The following is an 18,544-nucleotide window of genomic DNA, read 5'->3' as shown; positions in this document are numbered from 1 at the left end:
GCCAGGAGGAGGAGGAGGGCGCAGGAGCCGGAGCCGATTGGATGGCGCGTGGAGGCCGGTTGTAAGGGTGAGCGCGCGTGGGCCGGGCGCCCAACAGGCAGGGGCGGTGCTTGGCTCACTGGGTGTGCGCTCGCGCCGCCCCTTCGCCCCGCCCGCCCCATTTACAAAACGGGCGAAAGCTCGTAAATACTGTGGGAGTTGCCGTTTCGATATTTAAAAACCCTTCCGGGTTTGAAAATATGTTTTGTTATCGTACCGTAAATGCAAAAATTAACGAATGTTTTACGAATTACGAAATTAACGAACGAAACCGCACAGGCCTATTACACTCCCCTTCAAGGCATAGATTCATAGCTTGGGCGTCTTCCTGAAATCAGCCCTGTGTCTGGAAGCCCAGGTTTCAGTGGTGACTAGGAGTGCAGTGGTAACATTGTGTACTAAGCTTGTGTTCTACCTGCACTTGTTCTTCGGGGTGAAACATACCTTAGTTATATCTAGGTTAGATAACTGTAATGTGCTCAATGTGGGGTTCATTTGAAGAGTGTTCAGAAACCTTAACTGCTCCAAAGAACTGCAGTCTGAACTGGAACTAGGACTGACTACAGGGAACGCACAACTTCCTTGTTGCAACAGTTAATCTGGTTGCCAAACTGTTTTTGGGCACAATTCAAGGGGCTGGTTGTGACCATGTTCTTTGAGATCTGCCGATGTATCCCATCACCCACACGGTTACATCTGATTGGATCATGGGCATTCTCAGTGGTTGTTCCCATGCTCCGCAACTCCCTTTCCAGAGAAGTTAGACTGGCACCACCCTTACTGTCTTTTTGCAGACATTTAAAGACTTTTCTATTCCAATGGTTATTTGATGAGTGACTATTTAAGGCTAATGTTAGACAATGTGCTGAACATTGCTTTTTTGTGCTGGTGAATATGTATGTGTATTTTAATGACATGTTTTAATCATGTTTTAATTTTCTGATTTCTTAACCTTGTTTTAATTTTGATATCTTATTGATTTTAACTTTTTTTTAAAATGTAAGTTACTTTGAGTCCTGATCTGGGAAAAAGGCAGAACAGAAATAGAGGGAGGAGAAAAATTAGTAGTAGTTGTAATAGTAATTGTAATAGTTGTTGTTTTCAGTCAACATGTATGGCAACATGTCTTGTCTCTTTGGGTTGCGGAGATTGAATGGCTATCTCCTCTCCATGAATTAATTCTACTTCTGGAAAGGACTCAGAGCCTGATGAATTACTAGCACCAACAAAGAAATATCAGACCCAGACAGCAATCCTTTCACTTTAAAGGTTGAATGTTAGTATGGATGATATTGTGACTCCAATGTTACCTAGAGAAGGAGTGACACTAGGGGATTTCACTCAAGCAATATTCCATTTATTGACTTTATTAAAAAGGCATTTGGATTAATGTATACTTCATACAGAGGTTTTCTGAGGTTGAGTCTCAGACTGTGATTTTTACTGAAACAAATGGAAATCATTATATTATGATGAACTAGAGTCAACCTTTGTTTTTCAGGCTATTAAAAATAAAATTAATAATGCTTAATTTAATTATTTTCCTCTCCCACCTCCAGGCCCGTAGCCAGGATTTCGTTTCGGGGGGGGGGGGGGGCTAAATTTTTTTTGGGGGGGGCTGAGTTTTGGGGGGGGGGGCTGAGTCTGAGTGAAAGAGGGTCTAGCCTAGCAAACCTTTTGTATCATTACCCCAATACCCCCATGCATATGGGATATATTGAGTATGGTGATCAGATCATGATATGAATAAACATAAGTTTAAATAATGCACCAATAAGGCCTTTTCACGAACCACCATGAAAATTTGGGGGGGGGGGGGCTGAAGCCCCCTGAGCCCCCCCCCCTGGCTACATGCCTGCCCACCTCAATATTTTTCTTTGTAATTCTTATGGAAAATAAAATAAAATAAATGCTTGAAAATATTTATCATGATGTTGTTGTCATATGCTGCACACTTGCTCCAACTTCAGTATGGTAGTTTTTCCAAACAATGAATCACATATGTGGTTTGGCTCTTGCTATATGGTGTGTCTACCACCTGCCATCTGTTTTTCTGGTGACAAAGAGGTAAAATATGTGGGGAGGGAGAAGGGGAAAACAGCCATTTGCAATGTGGCCTTTCACATAGAATGACTTGTCATGTGGCTTGTTAGTAATGTGGCCTGAATTTACTTGGACTTATATAGTACTAGTAGCTAGGTACAAGTAGCTGCACCCTATCTCCTATGCAATAGTGTCAATACAAGTAATCCTTTCAGCTGACACAGTATGTCAGCATTAATTAGTTTGCCAGTAGGAACAGTGAGATGAAATCTTCTCAGTCCCATGTTGTTTCACTTTCCCTCTTGTATTCTGTAATGCTTCCAAGAATGATTTAGGGATGTTTATGTCTCTCTCCCCCTTGTGCAATCTTGCATCTGGACATAGAACTGGAAGCTTATGCAGACATCATTTGTCCTGCCTGGTGCTTGGCTTAAATAAAACCTTGAATTTAACAACCAGCTCCAGAACAGAAGCAGATATTCAATAAATCACTCTAATAGCCAAGCTGTGAAATATAACTCTTTTTTAAAAGTCCCACTTATTCAGGGATTAGAAAATAATAAATGAGGGCAGTACTATCACCCTGTTTGTATATATACAGCCACATAACAGTTTTCTTTATTTTTTTTTTTAACAAAAGGATCCTGCCTCTAAATGTTAGTACTACATAAGAGTTGCAGAATTTGGTAATGTTTAGGGGTAATTGACCTCTTCACATGTACCTTTTTTTCAGGGGCAGCTGGATTTTTAGGGTTCAGCCATGAAGCTCAATGGCTCCCATCACACTCATCAACTACATCCTGGGCAGCTTCATGGTTGAAGTGCTGCCACTGCCTCAAAAATGGCGCAGACAACAGCATGCTCCCCGTCTTTCTATTTGGAAAGATAGATTGAGCCACTAAAAAGGGGCTTCCCCCATGTGATGAGAAAGGGGAGGGGAAGCTATGCCAGAACGGGGAATGGGGGGTCAGGTCTCCATGCTCCCTGCACTTCTGCCAGTGGGATGCAGTAATCTGGGACATCTTCAGGAGCATGTGTGACAAGGTTGTAAGACATGTTAATCTTTAGCCTTTCAGCAAGATTTTGGAGTTTGGGAATGAAATCACCTAAAATGACTTTAGCTTGTGAGACTGGAAACCTACATAGTCTCATTGGAACCAAATGTTCATACACTCCCAGAAAATATGAACCTTAAAAGTTGTAACATTGTCTTGAAAAATGATCCATGTATATTTACAATCAGAGTGCCCTTTTGTTTCTCTAACAGATAATGCCAGTGAGAAAAATTCCATGCAAAGCCAATGCACCATCTGGATCTTTTTTTGCACGGGATAATACTGCTAATTTCTTATCTTGGTGCAGAGATGTAGGAGTGGATGACACATGTCTATTTGAGTCTGAAGGTCTGGGTACGTACCAACCCTTACTTATTATGTTTTCCATTATGCTGTATTGATATATCAGCTATGGGTGCAGAATCAATTTTATGACAAAATCATGTAGTTTTTCAAATGGGTGTTTTGAAATGCAAGATGACTAATCTGCTTTTTATAATATGTAGTAATTCATACTTGCTTGGGTTTTTTAAAAAGTGCCTGTCTTCATTTACTCATCTGCTGTCAAATCAGCATCACCTTATGATGACCACATGAATGAGACCAAGGGCACTTCCACACAGCCTTATATCCCAGAATATCAAGGCAGAAAATCCCACAATATCTGCTTTGAACTGGATTATCTGAGTCCACACTCAGATAATGTGGGATTTCCTGCCTTGATATTCTGGGATATAGGTTGTGTGTGATGGGAGCCAATTAATTCCACTAGTTGCTTTGCTCAGGTATTTCAAACTCAGGGCAAAAATTTCCTTGATTGAATCAATTCAACTATAATGTGATCTCCCTCTTTTTCTTTGGCTTTTCCTCTTTATTATTATTTTTCCAGTGAGTAATGTTGTTTCATGATATGCACAAACTGTGACAACTTCTGTCTAGTCGTCTTTCCTTCTAGTAAAACTTCCAGCTTGATTTGTTCTCAGACTCTTTCATTTATTGTTTTAGTAGTCCATCTGCTTCCGGGAACAATTCAAAGTGCTGGCTTTAGCCTATAAAGCCCTAAACGGTTTCGGTCCAACTTACCTATCCAAACATATCTCTCCCTATGAACCATCCTGAATGCTAAGATCTTCTGGGGAGGCCCTGCTCTTGCTCTTGCCTTCCTCACAGATGTGTCTGGCGGGGAAGAGAGACAGGGACTTCTCAGCAGTGGCCCCTCGACTGTGGAACACCCTGCCTAGAGAGATAAGATTGGCCCCTTCGCTCCTGTCCTTCCAAAGAATGGTGAAAACCTGGCTTTTCGAACAGGCCTTCCCAAATATGTCATAGATATATGATATTATGGACAACTGTTGACGCAACTGGACAATGATTTGAGATGGAGATGCTTTGATAATGTTTTTAAATGTTGTGTATGAGCTTTATGTTTTTATAGTGCTGTTAGTATTTTAAAGTATTAATGATTGTTTTAATTTGTTGTAACTACTCGGGCATCAAATTGTTGCCTATTGTTAACTACTCCGAGTCGCCCTTGGGCTGAGAAGGGCGGTATATAAATGTAGTAAATAATAATAAAATAATAATAATGTATAATTTTATCTGTAAAACTCTATTTTTATTTACACAAAAATGAAATAAATATCAATGCTGCAGTGTGTTAAACAAGTAATTTCTCTAGGTTTTCAGAATAATAAAATAGAAGGACATGTAAAGAGATGGTCAAAGAAGAAATCCTGGCCTTCTTCTGTTTAATTTTCAGAAGACACGGTCAATTCAACATAGGCTGGTATCTTAATGCACAATAAGTTCCATGAACAAAATACTGGTCAAAAGCTCATATTGCAGATCAATAAGAACTGCATGGTATCCTTCCAAAAATTATATGATTTTAGAGTGCAGATGTGAATTACTTGACAAAATGCTGCTTCATGCTCAAAAATCTTTTCTTATAGGAAAACAAATAAGATATTAGAGAGGGAGCATTCTTCTATCTAAATGTAATTCTTTATTTGCATTTTGAAATGGCACAACCCTGGGAGAATATTACTACTTGCTTTATTGAATGCTTTGATGTAGAGACTCCATTTCTGTTAAAACTATACAAAGGTGAAAGGGACAGAAATATTTAGTCCATCTGGTTATGTGCCTCAGCAGCAGTTTTCTGTATTTTCCAAGCTACCATACATGACCAGTGTTTCTATATTCCCTAATATTTTCTGATCATCTGCAATATCCCTTGTTATATTCTTCTTATTAAAACTAAATGGATATAGATTAATCCTTTGGATGGGACTACAGGGAGAGCCATGAGAGAGGGAGATAAAATGACTAGCTTTCAGGGTCCATCCTGCAATATGGATTTCATTTAGTGAGCTCAGGAGGCAAAGATATTTTGCTGCCTGAGGTTGAACAGTAAATGTATCCTGGCAGTCAGAATCTGGACATGTTATTTCTGACACCTTAGGCAGAAAATGTTTCTCCTGGGAGTAAAAACAGTAATAATAAACCCTTCCTACAACTAAGACTAATCCATGTATGTCTGTATAGTTTCTCCTATGGCAATTCCTCCTACAATTGAGAAAGGGTTTTGGAAATATTTAACATATAATAGAAATATGTTGAAAACCTTTGCAGTCTGGGATTCTACCCAAAATCTACATGTATTTTTCAGTGCAGAAAACAGCAGAAAATGATATGCAATTTATTTCTATAGTCTCAGCAATTTCTGTATAGTCACTGGAGCAAAACAGCTAGCCGAATGTTCTTAAAAACTCAAAAGTTTGATCTTGACATTGTGATTTTGCTGTGTATTTCCTGTGTTGACTAAGAGGACTATTTTTTTTTCATTTGTGTATCCATGCACTCACAACATAGTTGAACTCTTTCACAGAGATTTATCTTAAGGGTTTCTGCAGCTACTCTTAAATAAATAAATAAATAAATAAATATTACACAATCATAAAAATGAGTAATGGTAGAAGTGAAGGACAAGGCAAGGATTTTGAGATCATCTCACAAATAAAAGTGCAAGAAAAAGGACACCAAAACAGAGGAAAAACAGATCAGTTGCAACCTAGATAACAGTTACACACATTCAAAAGCTTTGTGAACAATGGAAAACAGAAGGCTCTTGATGGCAGCACAGTGGGTTCATTTAGTTCTCTGAAAGACGTATATTCCTTCACAACAGCTTTTCAGTTTTATCTGCCTTCTGGCTCCAAACAATCTATTGATTCTCTTCGTTTTCAGGTGAAATACAATCTGGAAGCAGAAAGGTTGTCCTGAATTTTGTATCAAAAGAGATTTGTTATAAAATGAAAAAGAAAAAAAAATGATATGATATGATAATTTTGCTAAAATAGTTGCCCTTTGGTAGAAAGGTAAACCTAATACAAAAGCTGGATGTTTTGTAGTGATTCCCTACTGCGCAGAGGCAGGACAATGGCTCCAGCGTCTGTCTACACTGTAGAATTAATACAATTTGACATCACTTCAACTGTTATGGCTCAATCTTGGGAGTTGAAGTTTGGTGAGGCTCCAGTACCATTTGGCAGAGAAGGCTGAAGACCTTATAAAACTAAAACCCCCAAGATTCCATTGTATTGAGCCGTGACAGTTAAAGTGGTGTCGCACTGCATTTATTCTGCAGCTTAGATTAACTCTATGTGAAGGGAATCACAGCAGCTTGGAGTCATTCAAATTTACTTTTTGTGTACCAGTATTACCTAGACACGATTCTTCTTCTATTTTTTTTTACTTTCTTGAACTTTTTTTGTGGATAAAGCAATGTTGTTTTCCAAAAGTAATATAGTATACAATATTCATAATTCCCCAAAGTAACAGTTCAGTTATTCTTCATGCATTGCCTTAAAAATCCATTTAAACAAAGCAAAAGCCAAAAATTTTAGAGTATTTTAAAGGGAATGATCAAATGTTAAACTTTGCACTTGATAAAGTGATGATATTGCCAGTATTTATTATTTTGACAGAAAACGACAACAAAACAGTTATGCTCTAATGAGTCCCCAAGGTAACATTTCAAGTAATGTTACTTTCAATGTATTATTTCCAAACTCTGAGACAAATTGGGCTAAAATGTTTGATGAAGTCAAACTTTGGAAATGTTGGCCATATGCTAGACATAATATAACTGGCAAAGTTCCTTGAAGCAGGTACATGTGCCAGCCTTCAGGCAATTTCCTTGTGTATGTATGTATGTGTGTGTGTGTGTATGTATGTGTGTGTGTGTATATATATATATATATATATATATATATATATATATATATACACACACACACACACACACATATTCATACTATGATGAGAAATTTCAGAGCCAAAACATGAGATTTGCAGAAGGCAAAATCAATGGGGGTAGGTCTCAGAAATGTCTCAGAGGGTGGCCCTATTGATGTCATCAAGCATCCATCCCAAATGTCTGGAGCATGCAAATTGAATAAAAATACAAAGTCTAACAAATTGTAGTTATAAAAAAATCTGATTGGCATTTTGAAAAAAGAATCAAAGCTTTTCCTTGAACAGAGAAAAATCAAACTTTTCCTCACTTTGTCCAACACACTGCTTTTAACACAATGTAAGAATTGTTGTTCAAACAGAAAATTCTTCACTGAATGGCTTGCCCCCATCAACCAACTTAATTGGCTGGTTGCACTTCCATAATAACAACAGCAACCAGTCAGATTGTGGAATCTGCCCTCTCCAAATAAGTGAGCCAAGTGAGCCTTCATCCAGTTCTTGGGTAGAAACATGGAAAAGAAGAAGAGAAGTCATCAACAACTTTCACAGCAGACACCCCAACCCCAGTTTATATAAGTTGAGGATATTTTTCCACATACCAAATGCATAGATAAGATTTTTTTTAAAAAAAAAAAATGCAACATTTGAATCTGTACGACCTGTGGCCCTCCAAGTGTTTGGGACTCCAACTTCCAGAAGCCCTAGGCAGCTTATCCAAAGATCAGGAATTCTGGGAGCTGAAATCCAAAACACCTGGAGGGCTACAAGTTGTGCAGGCCTGCATTGAGTGAAGGAAGACTACATTGAGGAAGACTTGCATCACATCACTGGAATCCTAGCAAGTGAACCCCCAGCACTTGTACATAAGGCCAGATTGTGGAATATCTAAAGCTTGAAAGTCTGTTGTAAGTTCAGTTAACATCCATTCTTCCTGCCCTCTATAATTTAGAAAAATAAAATTGGGGTTGCTTTGGCTAGTCAACAGGACAGGGAGAGGAGGGAAAGGAGGCAGCCCAATAATGCTACTCCCCAATATTTAGCATGTAAGATCTGGTTGTTGTCACATGCATGAAAATCAGTCTGTTGCAAGCACAACCAGTGCCCCCTTCAACAAATAATGGTATACAAGATTAGAGGTATCTTATATTGGGAGCCCCCGATGGCACAGTGGGTTAAAACCACTGAGCTGCTGAACTTGCTGACTGAAAGGTCGCCGGTTCAAATGTGGGGAGTGGGGTAAGCTCCCACTGTTAGCCCCAGCTTCTGCCAACCTATCAGTTCAAAAACATGCAAGTGTGAGCAGATCAATAGGTACCGCTCCAACGGCAAGATAACGGCACTCAATGCAGTCATGCCGGCCACATGACCTTAGAGGTGTCTATGGACAACACCGGCTCTTTGACTTAGAAATGGAGATGAGCACCAACCCCAGAGTCAGACATGACTGGACTTAATGTCAGGGGAAAACCTTTACCTTTACCTATCCTATATAACCCCCAATACAGAACTGAACTTCAAGACCCCAGATACGTGATATCCTATACAAAACCAACACCAGGACACCTATTTACGATGTTTTGTAATGTTTTCGGGTACAACAATCTTTCTGTGAAATTTAAAGGGCAGGACAAGAACAACATTGTTTTAGTATTTTTTGTCCAGCAGAAATGAATGAGAACATGATCTGTCATATGACATTGTAAAACCTTTACTTAGCAAACCAAGGCAAGCACCTGATGGAAAATTAACCTGAAATTATTTTCTAAAATCAAATTAATTATCTGTAGACTGTATTTGTGTATTTATGTATTTATTTAAAGCATTTATATCCCATCCTTCTCACCCCTGAGGGGAGACTCAGGGCGGCTTACAATAGGCAATCATTAGATGCTGGAGATTGAATTAACAAACATAATTAAAACAACAATTATAAACATTCAAAGATTTAAAACATCTTCCATAAAAACTATGTGTCTTTAAGGAAGAAGGTTTAAGAAATATATGCCCCCTCATCATTTGTTCAAGAGAGTTGGTATTCCATTCTAGGGCTTAATGGTATCTAAATGCAGATAAATAACAATTTATCTGCAATTAGAAATCCACCTCATGTAGAGGTGGATTTCTTTCTCACTTACACAAGAAATTCATGTGGGTGAAGGACAAAACATTATGAAAGGCTCTATTCAGTATTGCCGGGAAAAGTGTCAGTGCATTACATACTTGAAATACTGGTGTTTACAATGCTTTATGAAAGACCTCTGTATCTTTGCAACTTTCCAGTTCTAACAATCTGATGGTTGCCAAGGTAACTTAGCTTTTTCACATACAGTAAGAGAAATAGGTGTGAAAAATCTGTGTAAATGGCTAGGAGCACAGCAAATGTTTATTCTCTTTTCTCTGTTAAGGTCGTGTATTTGCTAAGCTCCCTAGCCTACCAGATTTCAGTGCTCTCTCTCTCTCTCTCTCTCTCTCTCTCTCTCTCTCTCTCTCTGTGTGTGTGTGTGTATATATATATATATTCTTTCCTTTCAGCAGAAGGTAGACTGAGATCTATTGGATGATTTAAGATGGATTGTCATGTGTTTGTTATTGCCTAAAGTTAAGGTGGAAGGTTTTAACAACTGTGGTACTCATTATTTGTTTTTTAGGGTAGCAGTGGGAATGCTGTGGTTCTCTAGAAGTTTTTGGGCTGCAATTCCTACTAGCCTAGCCAATATGACAAACTGTAATGGGCACTAAAGGAGCATCTACATGGGTCACATACGATGAATGTTAATGCAGAGTGAGGCATTCTGGAAGAGCCTCACCATGCATGCTAGATGGCATCTGCACAGCTCAGTGGCACTGGAAGTGTTTCAGCACAAATTGACTGCCACCCTTACCTTGCTACCATTATTCTGGACTTTGCAGTGCCCACCAGGCATGAAAATAGCAATGTTTGTCATTAAGCAGTCTTTTCATGGCAAGTAGACCCCATGCATCATGAGGATGCCATGGAGTTCATTCACCCTGGCCCGACTCATATGACCTTTGTAGATGGGTCCTTCGAGACCTTTACTGATGTAGACTGAATGTATGGTTCCTTAGGTAATATGCACGACTGGTCTACAGAATTTGGTAGCAGCAAAAGTGATTCACAAACGTTGTTCATATGCCATGGTGATGAATAATGTGAACCCCACTGAAACAAACAGCCAATTGCTCCTAAAATTAGTATTATCTAAGAAATGCCACTACCTCTTCTATAGTATAGGGGAGGAATGTTTTTATTTTGCCCTCAAGGAGATGGGGATTGTTTCCCTAAAACCAGAATTAATTCCATTCATTATCTGTTTTGAAGAGAGAAATGGTCCTTCTGGCTCTAAATCGTATACAGTCAGCTCTCTCTATACATGGATTCTGTATGTACAGATCTAACAGCTATGGCATGATTTTAAAAAAATTCCAAAGGACCAAGCCTTGTTTTTGATATTTTATCTATGCCTATTTTATATAATAAGAACTGAGCATCTACAGATTTTGGTATTGGGATAGCAGGGTAGGTAAGGTCCTGGAACTAAACCTCAGCATATACCAAAAGCCAGCTGTATACCAAAATTGTACACCATAAATCCCATAAAGGAGAAAAGATACATTTTTAGGTTTGTTGTTTTTTAAAAAAATCCCATGAGATGGCACAGATTTCTGAGCTCCGGCAGTTGTGTCTGCTTTCCAGGACCTTGAGATGTTGCTCACCCCACCTTACAAGGTCATCGGGATCACCTATGGAGATCAAATAACATTTTCTTGGAGCAAGGACAACTAATTTGCTTTCTATGGTTTTTCTTCTTGCTTTGCAGGTTCTCAAGGTTTATTTTCTCGGCATAGGATATTTCAAATCGCGCTTTTGCTTAATAGAAGAGGTTATAGATAGGTCATAGACTCTATTGTGTACAGAATCGAGACAAAGCAAGAGATCCTTTTTATTCAGGACTTTAAAAAATGAATTGCATCTTGAATATGTAAATAAAATCAAGGTTGAAAGGAGTTCAAGAGGCATCTTGGGAAGAACTATAATAGATACACTCTTGAAATCCCTTCAACCTTTACACTATTGTGAATTGGGTCAGTTTTGGGTTTTTTTGCTTGTGTAGTAAAAATGCTGCTGGATGGTCTCTCTCTAGAAATGGTCCTCCTAGCATTTGATTTTCATTATGCAGGAATAAAAGTTACTTTAGTTTCCATTATGTAAAAACATTATGGCATGTCCACTGGGGCTTCTGAATTTCCTCTCTCTCCTCCCCCCCCCCCTTTATTACGGGGACACAGTCCCATTCTTTTGAAATTCTCACAAGAATCTCACAGCAAATACGGCAGCGGGAAGATGAAGAGCAAGGAACACTCCAGTAGGCAGAATTCTGTATGCACAAATTTCATTTTGCTTCTAGACATTGAAGGCACACTTTCAAAAACTGAGTGGGATTGACTCTCCACACTTCCTTTCCACATTATTCTCACACTATAGAGATGGTTTGCTCTGGTGGTGTTTGAACCTGACCTGAAAATGTTAAGGTTTTCTCTACTAACAAGTGGTCCTCTTTCCAACAACAATATAAAGCTAGGATAGTGGACCTCCACTGAAGCACTACAGATCTTGACAATGCCTAGGGCAAAAGTAAATTTGGTATCTCATGTAACTAATCATATGTGTGCATAAATTTATCATTTTTGGTAAATTTCCCACAAACCTGTAATTATGTCTAAAGAATATAATAACATAATACATGAGGGAGTTTCAGGATGAGATATACATTTTCTTTGTTCTTGATGATGCATCTGGACATGGTACCTGATTAGAACTCAAGTTATATCTGACACTGAAGTGTCTGGGTTGTGTTATGTGGAGGAAGTACTATCCATTGTAACACACCCTGCTCTTTCAAGGGAGGCACATAAAGCATGAAGGGAGACAGCAAGAGTGTGATCATAATCCTAATTTTCTTAGAAGGGCCTTCCTGGTAGGCTCTGACAAAATAAAACAGCTATATTTATTTATATGCTTATTTGCTTATTGTATTTAGAGACTCTCAGAGTGCATACATATTGTTAGTTAGAGAGTTCCTTGCTCAGGGGCTTACAATCTAAATAATGCACAATGCAAAAAGAAAGGGGAATAGCAGTATAGGAGGAGATCAATCCAGCAGGTTATTCTGTATGATCAAGGGTCTGAAGAACAAGCTCTATGAGGAGCGGTTCAAAGAGCTGGGCATAATTCGCTTGAGAAGAGAAGACTGAGAGGCGACATGAGTATGGTAGAGGCTCCTTCTTTGGAGGCTTTTAGGCAGAGGCTGGATGGCCATCTGTCGGGGTGCTTTGAATTCAATTTTCCTGCTTCTTGTCAGGGGGTTGGACTGGATGGCCCATGAGGTCTCTCCCAACGCAATGATTCTATGATTCTGTGATTCTCTGCCTCCAAGCCTAGGACATTAGCAGTTGGTATGGGTGGAAGACCTTTCATTTGCTTCTGGGCTGGGGCATGGTGGAGCCTGTAGCTTCTCCAAGGTTGTGTATATTTTCTCATTAATATTTTCCCCATCCTGACCCCCATACACTGATGTTGCTTAATCATGTGTGTACCAGTTTTCATTTGTATAACTTTTTTTGTTTACTGTAAAGCAATGCAAAATGCATTCTGAATTTGGCTTTCTGCACTGAATGTATCTTAATACAGCTTATAGTGAATTGCTACTTTAGGCCAAAAATTCTAGGCGACCTCAGTGGGAGTGTTGCCACTGGTTTACTTGTTCTGTTTATTTATGCTGCACTAAGTTCTTCAATTTCAATGAATTTGATTCTTCTGTGTTATTGAATGGTTATAGGAACTGGAGGCAATGAACACTCTCCATCTCTTTCTTCAAAGAATCTCTTCAGCAAGAAAAGGGTTTGCCTTCAGTTACTAGCATGCTAATGTGTGTGATACATTCTGGAAGAATTTGACCATTTAAAACTCACTCCTTCCTGGGTGCTTGTGACACTAGTATACATATGCATTTTGTGTGACTTATTCTGATGCAACATATAGAAATGTGATGATCTTTTCAGTAAAGCTGGGTTTCAGGAGTGATGTGTTTTATTTTTATTTTTATTTAAAAAAACATATCATCAGAGATACTTATTTTTACATTTTGTATTACACATGCACTGTAATGCCAGATTTGCCCAACTCTGACTCATTGACAACTCTTTGAAGCTACTGACAATGTAATGTGGCACTTGAGAAGAGAATTATATGGAAGTTGGGATGTTCCAAAAACCTGTCAGGCAAAGATTTGTGGTTGGTAGATTTCATTGGCTTAGTAGGTCACACATATTTGCAGGGCTCTGTTATATTTGCAGTGTCCTATTATAATAATTTAAATCATTTTTACACATTTAAATTAATAGTTTTGCAATAGTATTGCAATAGTATTGCAATAATAAATGAATATAATTGTATCATTTCTTCATGTCGAGCTATACAAAGATTCAAGAAATGAATTGTTAAGACTTCACTCTACATTAATTGGAAGTTCTCAGTAGGCATAAAAAAATTACACCGAAAGCCTTACTGAAACAAATTCAACAAGTTGAATCCTGTCCTGGGAGACAGGTGGGATATAACTTCAACAAATAAGTAAATAACATCCTATACTTTCAGCCCATTGCTCTTCTAAATTGCTTACTGGATGATAAAAATACATGTGAAAGATTTGAGGAGTGTTTAATCCTGCTTTTACCCTGTTGTTGCATCAGGAAAAGTGTTTTTCTGTTTTGTCTTTTTTCACAGAGCTTGTTTAAGCTATCCACATTTTTGTGTATGATTTCTCATTGTGAGGACTACGAAAACATTTTATTGCACATACAGTAGGCCTGTGTATTACATGTTGTGTAGTTTCAATAATGCATGAAGACACTGTCTGTGTATGAAGGCAAGGGCAGCCCACCTTGAGATCTCAAAAGCATCACACTCTCTGGGTGCCAAATCTGCAGGAAAATCCAGCTGTGCAGAGCCATACAGTTCTCTCTTTCTTTCTTTGTTGAGAAATGAATTAATTTATTTTCTTTGTGGACAGATATATAGCTGGGCTTTGGTCACTTCTGCTCACTGAGGAAAAAAAACAATTGACAGAAATGAAGCTTGACTTCTGTCACTGTTGTTTGTTGAGAAATGAGCCCATTTCCCTTCTTGGTAGACAGAAATGCAGCCAGGCTTCGGTCATCTCTGTCTGCTAAGAAATGAATCAATTTCCTTTCTCAATGGATAGAATCAACTGAAGCCTGGTTGCATTTCCATCCACTGAGATAGGAAATTGACTCTTTTCTCTTTGGAGAGAAAAGTAGTCATATTTCTGATGCTTCTCTCCACAGAAGAAAGAGATGGACTTCTTTTTGGTGGAGACACCCCAGCTTCCCACCAGTTTGGCATCTGCAGAGGAAGCTGCTTTTGAGAGCTAAGCATGAGTAGACAGCACCTCAACATTTGAGTCTTTCCTTCAGCTACTCTTAACTCTATGGGGCAGCAAAACAACTGGGTGGTAGTGGGGATATTTTCACTCTGTACTGCACAGTATTTGAAATTTCAGCAACATGCCAAGTAGGGGAAAGGGTTCCTGATATTATGCAAACATCATATTACATGAAGGATCCTGGAATGAATTCATCGTGTTATATATAGGTCTACTGTATATATTTTGAATCAGAAGTATGTTGTTATGAAAACACGCCATTGTCAATTGATCTGTAATCCTTATGCTTTCAGAGAAAGGGGTTTCCATGAGATTCTATGTTTTATGGACTTCAGACTTTTAATAGATATTTTTCATGACAAGATTCATAATGCTTCTGAATTTTTATGTAAAACAAAGCAAAGTAAAAGTTAATTAAATTATGCTTCCAGGATGTTAAAATTCTATTAAACAAGAAGCAAAATAATTGACTAGAATTTGTAAAGAATTTGCATAGACAAAAGTTACCACTGAAGATGACAATTATTTTTTTTAAACCAAGAAAGGAGGCATGAATAGAAAAAAAGTGTCTATTGATAAATGTACAAAAAAATTGAATTGTATTCTAGGATGTGCATAAGATGGGATGAAATTTTCAATAGTCTGGAAGATCCAAAATAAATGTTTTAAGTGACCTTGGAAGCCAGCTTGGTGTTCTGGGGAAAGGCAGCATATCAATCAATTAAATAAATACATCTGAATAAATACTTTTAAAGATGTTTTAACGGGGGAAAAATCTGCTCCCCTGAAGTGAAGTGTCAACTCTTCTTTAGTTCTGTATCTTGTTTCTACATATATGGCATTATAGATATATGGAATTATTCTTTTCTAGAATATCCATCCCTACCCACCCACTTCTTTAAAACAGTGGGACTCAATGCAGTGGTCAAGTTTCCAAGAAAGAGTAGCAAATGAGCACACATATGGTTCTGGTGCCCTGCACATTGGGAACACCTCCCCTCCCCCCCCCCCCCCCACACACACAATACACATCGGTCTGAGAAGCACTGCTTTAAACCACTTCTGTTACCCTTTACTCTGAGCCCTCCCTCCGGGGTGTGTGATAAGGGCGGGGTACAAATGTCTGAAATAAATAAATAATAATACTCATTCACTAATATTCACGTTCCACTTCAACAAACCCTTTCCTGAGAAATACATACCAAACCATCCTAAACTAGAGTAGGAATAACACAGTTCTTCAGAATACTGCAATTTCCCATATGCTCACCATTAGCTATTGCCAAGGCCTGATGAGTCTTGTAATCTACGAACACCTGGAGACCAGCATGAGCCCCACCTTGTCTTACGTTAACCTTGCCTTCACTTTAATTGCCACCCCAATTCTCCTCAAGTACATTCTGATTTCTTTCCCTTCTTGACATATCCCACGTAAAAATACAGTCTAAGGTCTGGACAGGAAATGCATCACTTTTATATTCTGCAGAACATTCTAGCACTCTATCAGTGTGTAACTGAAGTAGTTGTAACCAGTAAAACAAAAAGGTCAGCAACATGACTGTAAAAAAAGTACACCTGGACCATTTTTACAAGAATTCCTATTTGTGTCAGTGATTATTTCAGAGGTTTGCTTGAAAACAATTTCACAGAAAGTGCATGTCATAGAAAGCTATGCCTTTAATCATAAAGGCTAAAATAAAAATCAAGTTTGAAATGTGTCCTTATCGTTGGAGGTTCTGCTTGCAGTGTATCAGGATAGAAACTTTTGATTTGTTTGTAGCACAGAGCACAGACTTAGAAATGATAGTATTTGGTCTGCATGTGTACCAGCCAGATCTTTTTGCATGTGAGTTATAATAATGTCAAAGGTATGCAACTATGCTTATGCAGCCCCCTTGATTATGACATGCTTTAATGCAGTTTGCTCATCTGGAGAGCAAGCAATACCACAGTGATCCAGAGTGATTCCGAGCCACGTCCCATACAGATGTTGAAGCCAGAAAGATGCTCTCACTTTTTCCCTGTTGATCTGCTGAGTAGTTGGCACAAACGATGCTTCTTGGATTTTGATTCTTGGCCGTTTACCTGATTCTAACTATAGAATAATCACAATTAATGTAAAGATATTCAGAATTGTATGCGTCTGTACAAATGTGCATGTTGTGTGTACTTGTACCTTTTGGCTACTAGCTCCTCCCAGTTAGCACTGAATGAAGCCCCCAAGATATAATAATAATAATAATAATAATAATAATAATAATAATAATAATACTGTGCTCCAATCCACTTAGCAGAGATTGAAAATTTGTGGGATCCTGATATACTCCACAAATTGAAGTTGTCCACATAGATGGCTAAAATAGTGCCACCCTTGCTTTCTATTGGTTCAAAAAAAGTTATTTAAATTATTGTGTAAAATTACCTTCAGGTTATGTGTATAAAATGCATATAAAACATAAATATTTAGACATGGGACCAATTTCCAAGATGTCCCATTCTCTGTGTTTGTGTGTGCACATGTTTTTGTGTTTGTGTGTGCACTCTGTGTTTGTGTGTGCACACATAATTTATTCCAGATTATTGCCAGTGGTATCTAGGTAGTTTTTTTTTCAAGTTGAAAGGAATACATGAAACACATGTCAGGGGTAAGTGCTCAGAGCTGGCTTTGGATCATCATCATCATCATCATCATCATCATCACCATCATCTTTATTTGTACCCTGCCACCATCCCCCCAAGGAGACTTGGGGTGGCTCACAGAATCACTCCAAGTGCCACATGCAGACAACAATACATAAGTATAAATACAATGACATAAGTATGACCAACAATGCATAAAAACCTCATTAATAAAATTATAGAAATTTGAAAATTATAAAATTCCTAAAACACAGTGGAATCTGCCGGCAGACTATCTGTCATAATGATCAATCAAAGTGTGGGCTGGTACTATCAGTTATTCATCACATTGGCCATGGATTACTCAAGATCAAGGGCTTGTCTGAAGAGCCATGTTTTTAGACTCACCCAGAAGGCCTGAAGAGAGGGGGCTAATCTAAATTCCTTAAGAAGGGTATTCCAGAGCCAGGGAACCACCACCGAGAAGGCCCTCTCTCTTGTCCCCACCAATCATGCTTGAGGTGGTGGTGGGACTGCAAGAAGGGCCTCCCCAGCAGATCTTAGTGCCCACACCAGATCGTAGAAGAAGATGCAGTCTCAAAGTTAGGTTGGATCTGAAGTGTATAGAGCTTCATAGGTAATAATCACAATTCATGTTAGCCCTAATACATAGGAAGCAGATAACAGTTATGGATCCTCATGATGACTAACAGTGGACGTAGTAGTTTTGCTTTTGCAAAGAACCTGATTACACTGTGCTGAACAAATAGATCCCTTCCCCCCATAGTTCTAAAATATTAGTGTGAGTACTCCTATAGTCCTCAGTAAAATAGTTTTTTTATAAAATATACCCTGTACATCCCGAATAGATTACTGCAACGTGCTCTAAGTGGGGTTGCCTTTGAAGACTGTTCGGAAACTTCAATTAGTCAAATGGGCGGCGGCTAGATTACTCACCAGAGCGTCATACAGGAGCACCCCCCCCCCTCCCGTTATGTCAGCTCCACTGGCTGCTGATCCAGTTCCAAGCACAATTCAAAGTGC

General features: G+C 38.6%; 1 protein-coding gene across 1 annotated transcript in view; it reads left to right on the top strand.

Moving 5' to 3' along the window:
• The window catches only part of GAS2 (growth arrest specific 2), a 156,297-nt gene that overhangs the window by 77,893 nt on the left and 59,860 nt on the right, over positions 1–18,544 (top strand). The window contains exon 4 of the mRNA XM_060765846.2: positions 3,350–3,491. Coding sequence (XP_060621829.1) covers positions 3,350–3,491 — 142 coding nt within the window. The remainder of the gene's footprint in view (positions 1–3,349; positions 3,492–18,544) is intronic.

This window comes from Anolis sagrei, chromosome 1 (assembly GCF_037176765.1).
Source record: "Anolis sagrei isolate rAnoSag1 chromosome 1, rAnoSag1.mat, whole genome shotgun sequence".
Lineage (NCBI taxonomy): Eukaryota > Metazoa > Chordata > Lepidosauria > Squamata > Dactyloidae > Anolis > Anolis sagrei.
Note: the sequence above shows the minus strand (reverse complement) of the source record. Positions and strands in the feature narration are given on the sequence as shown.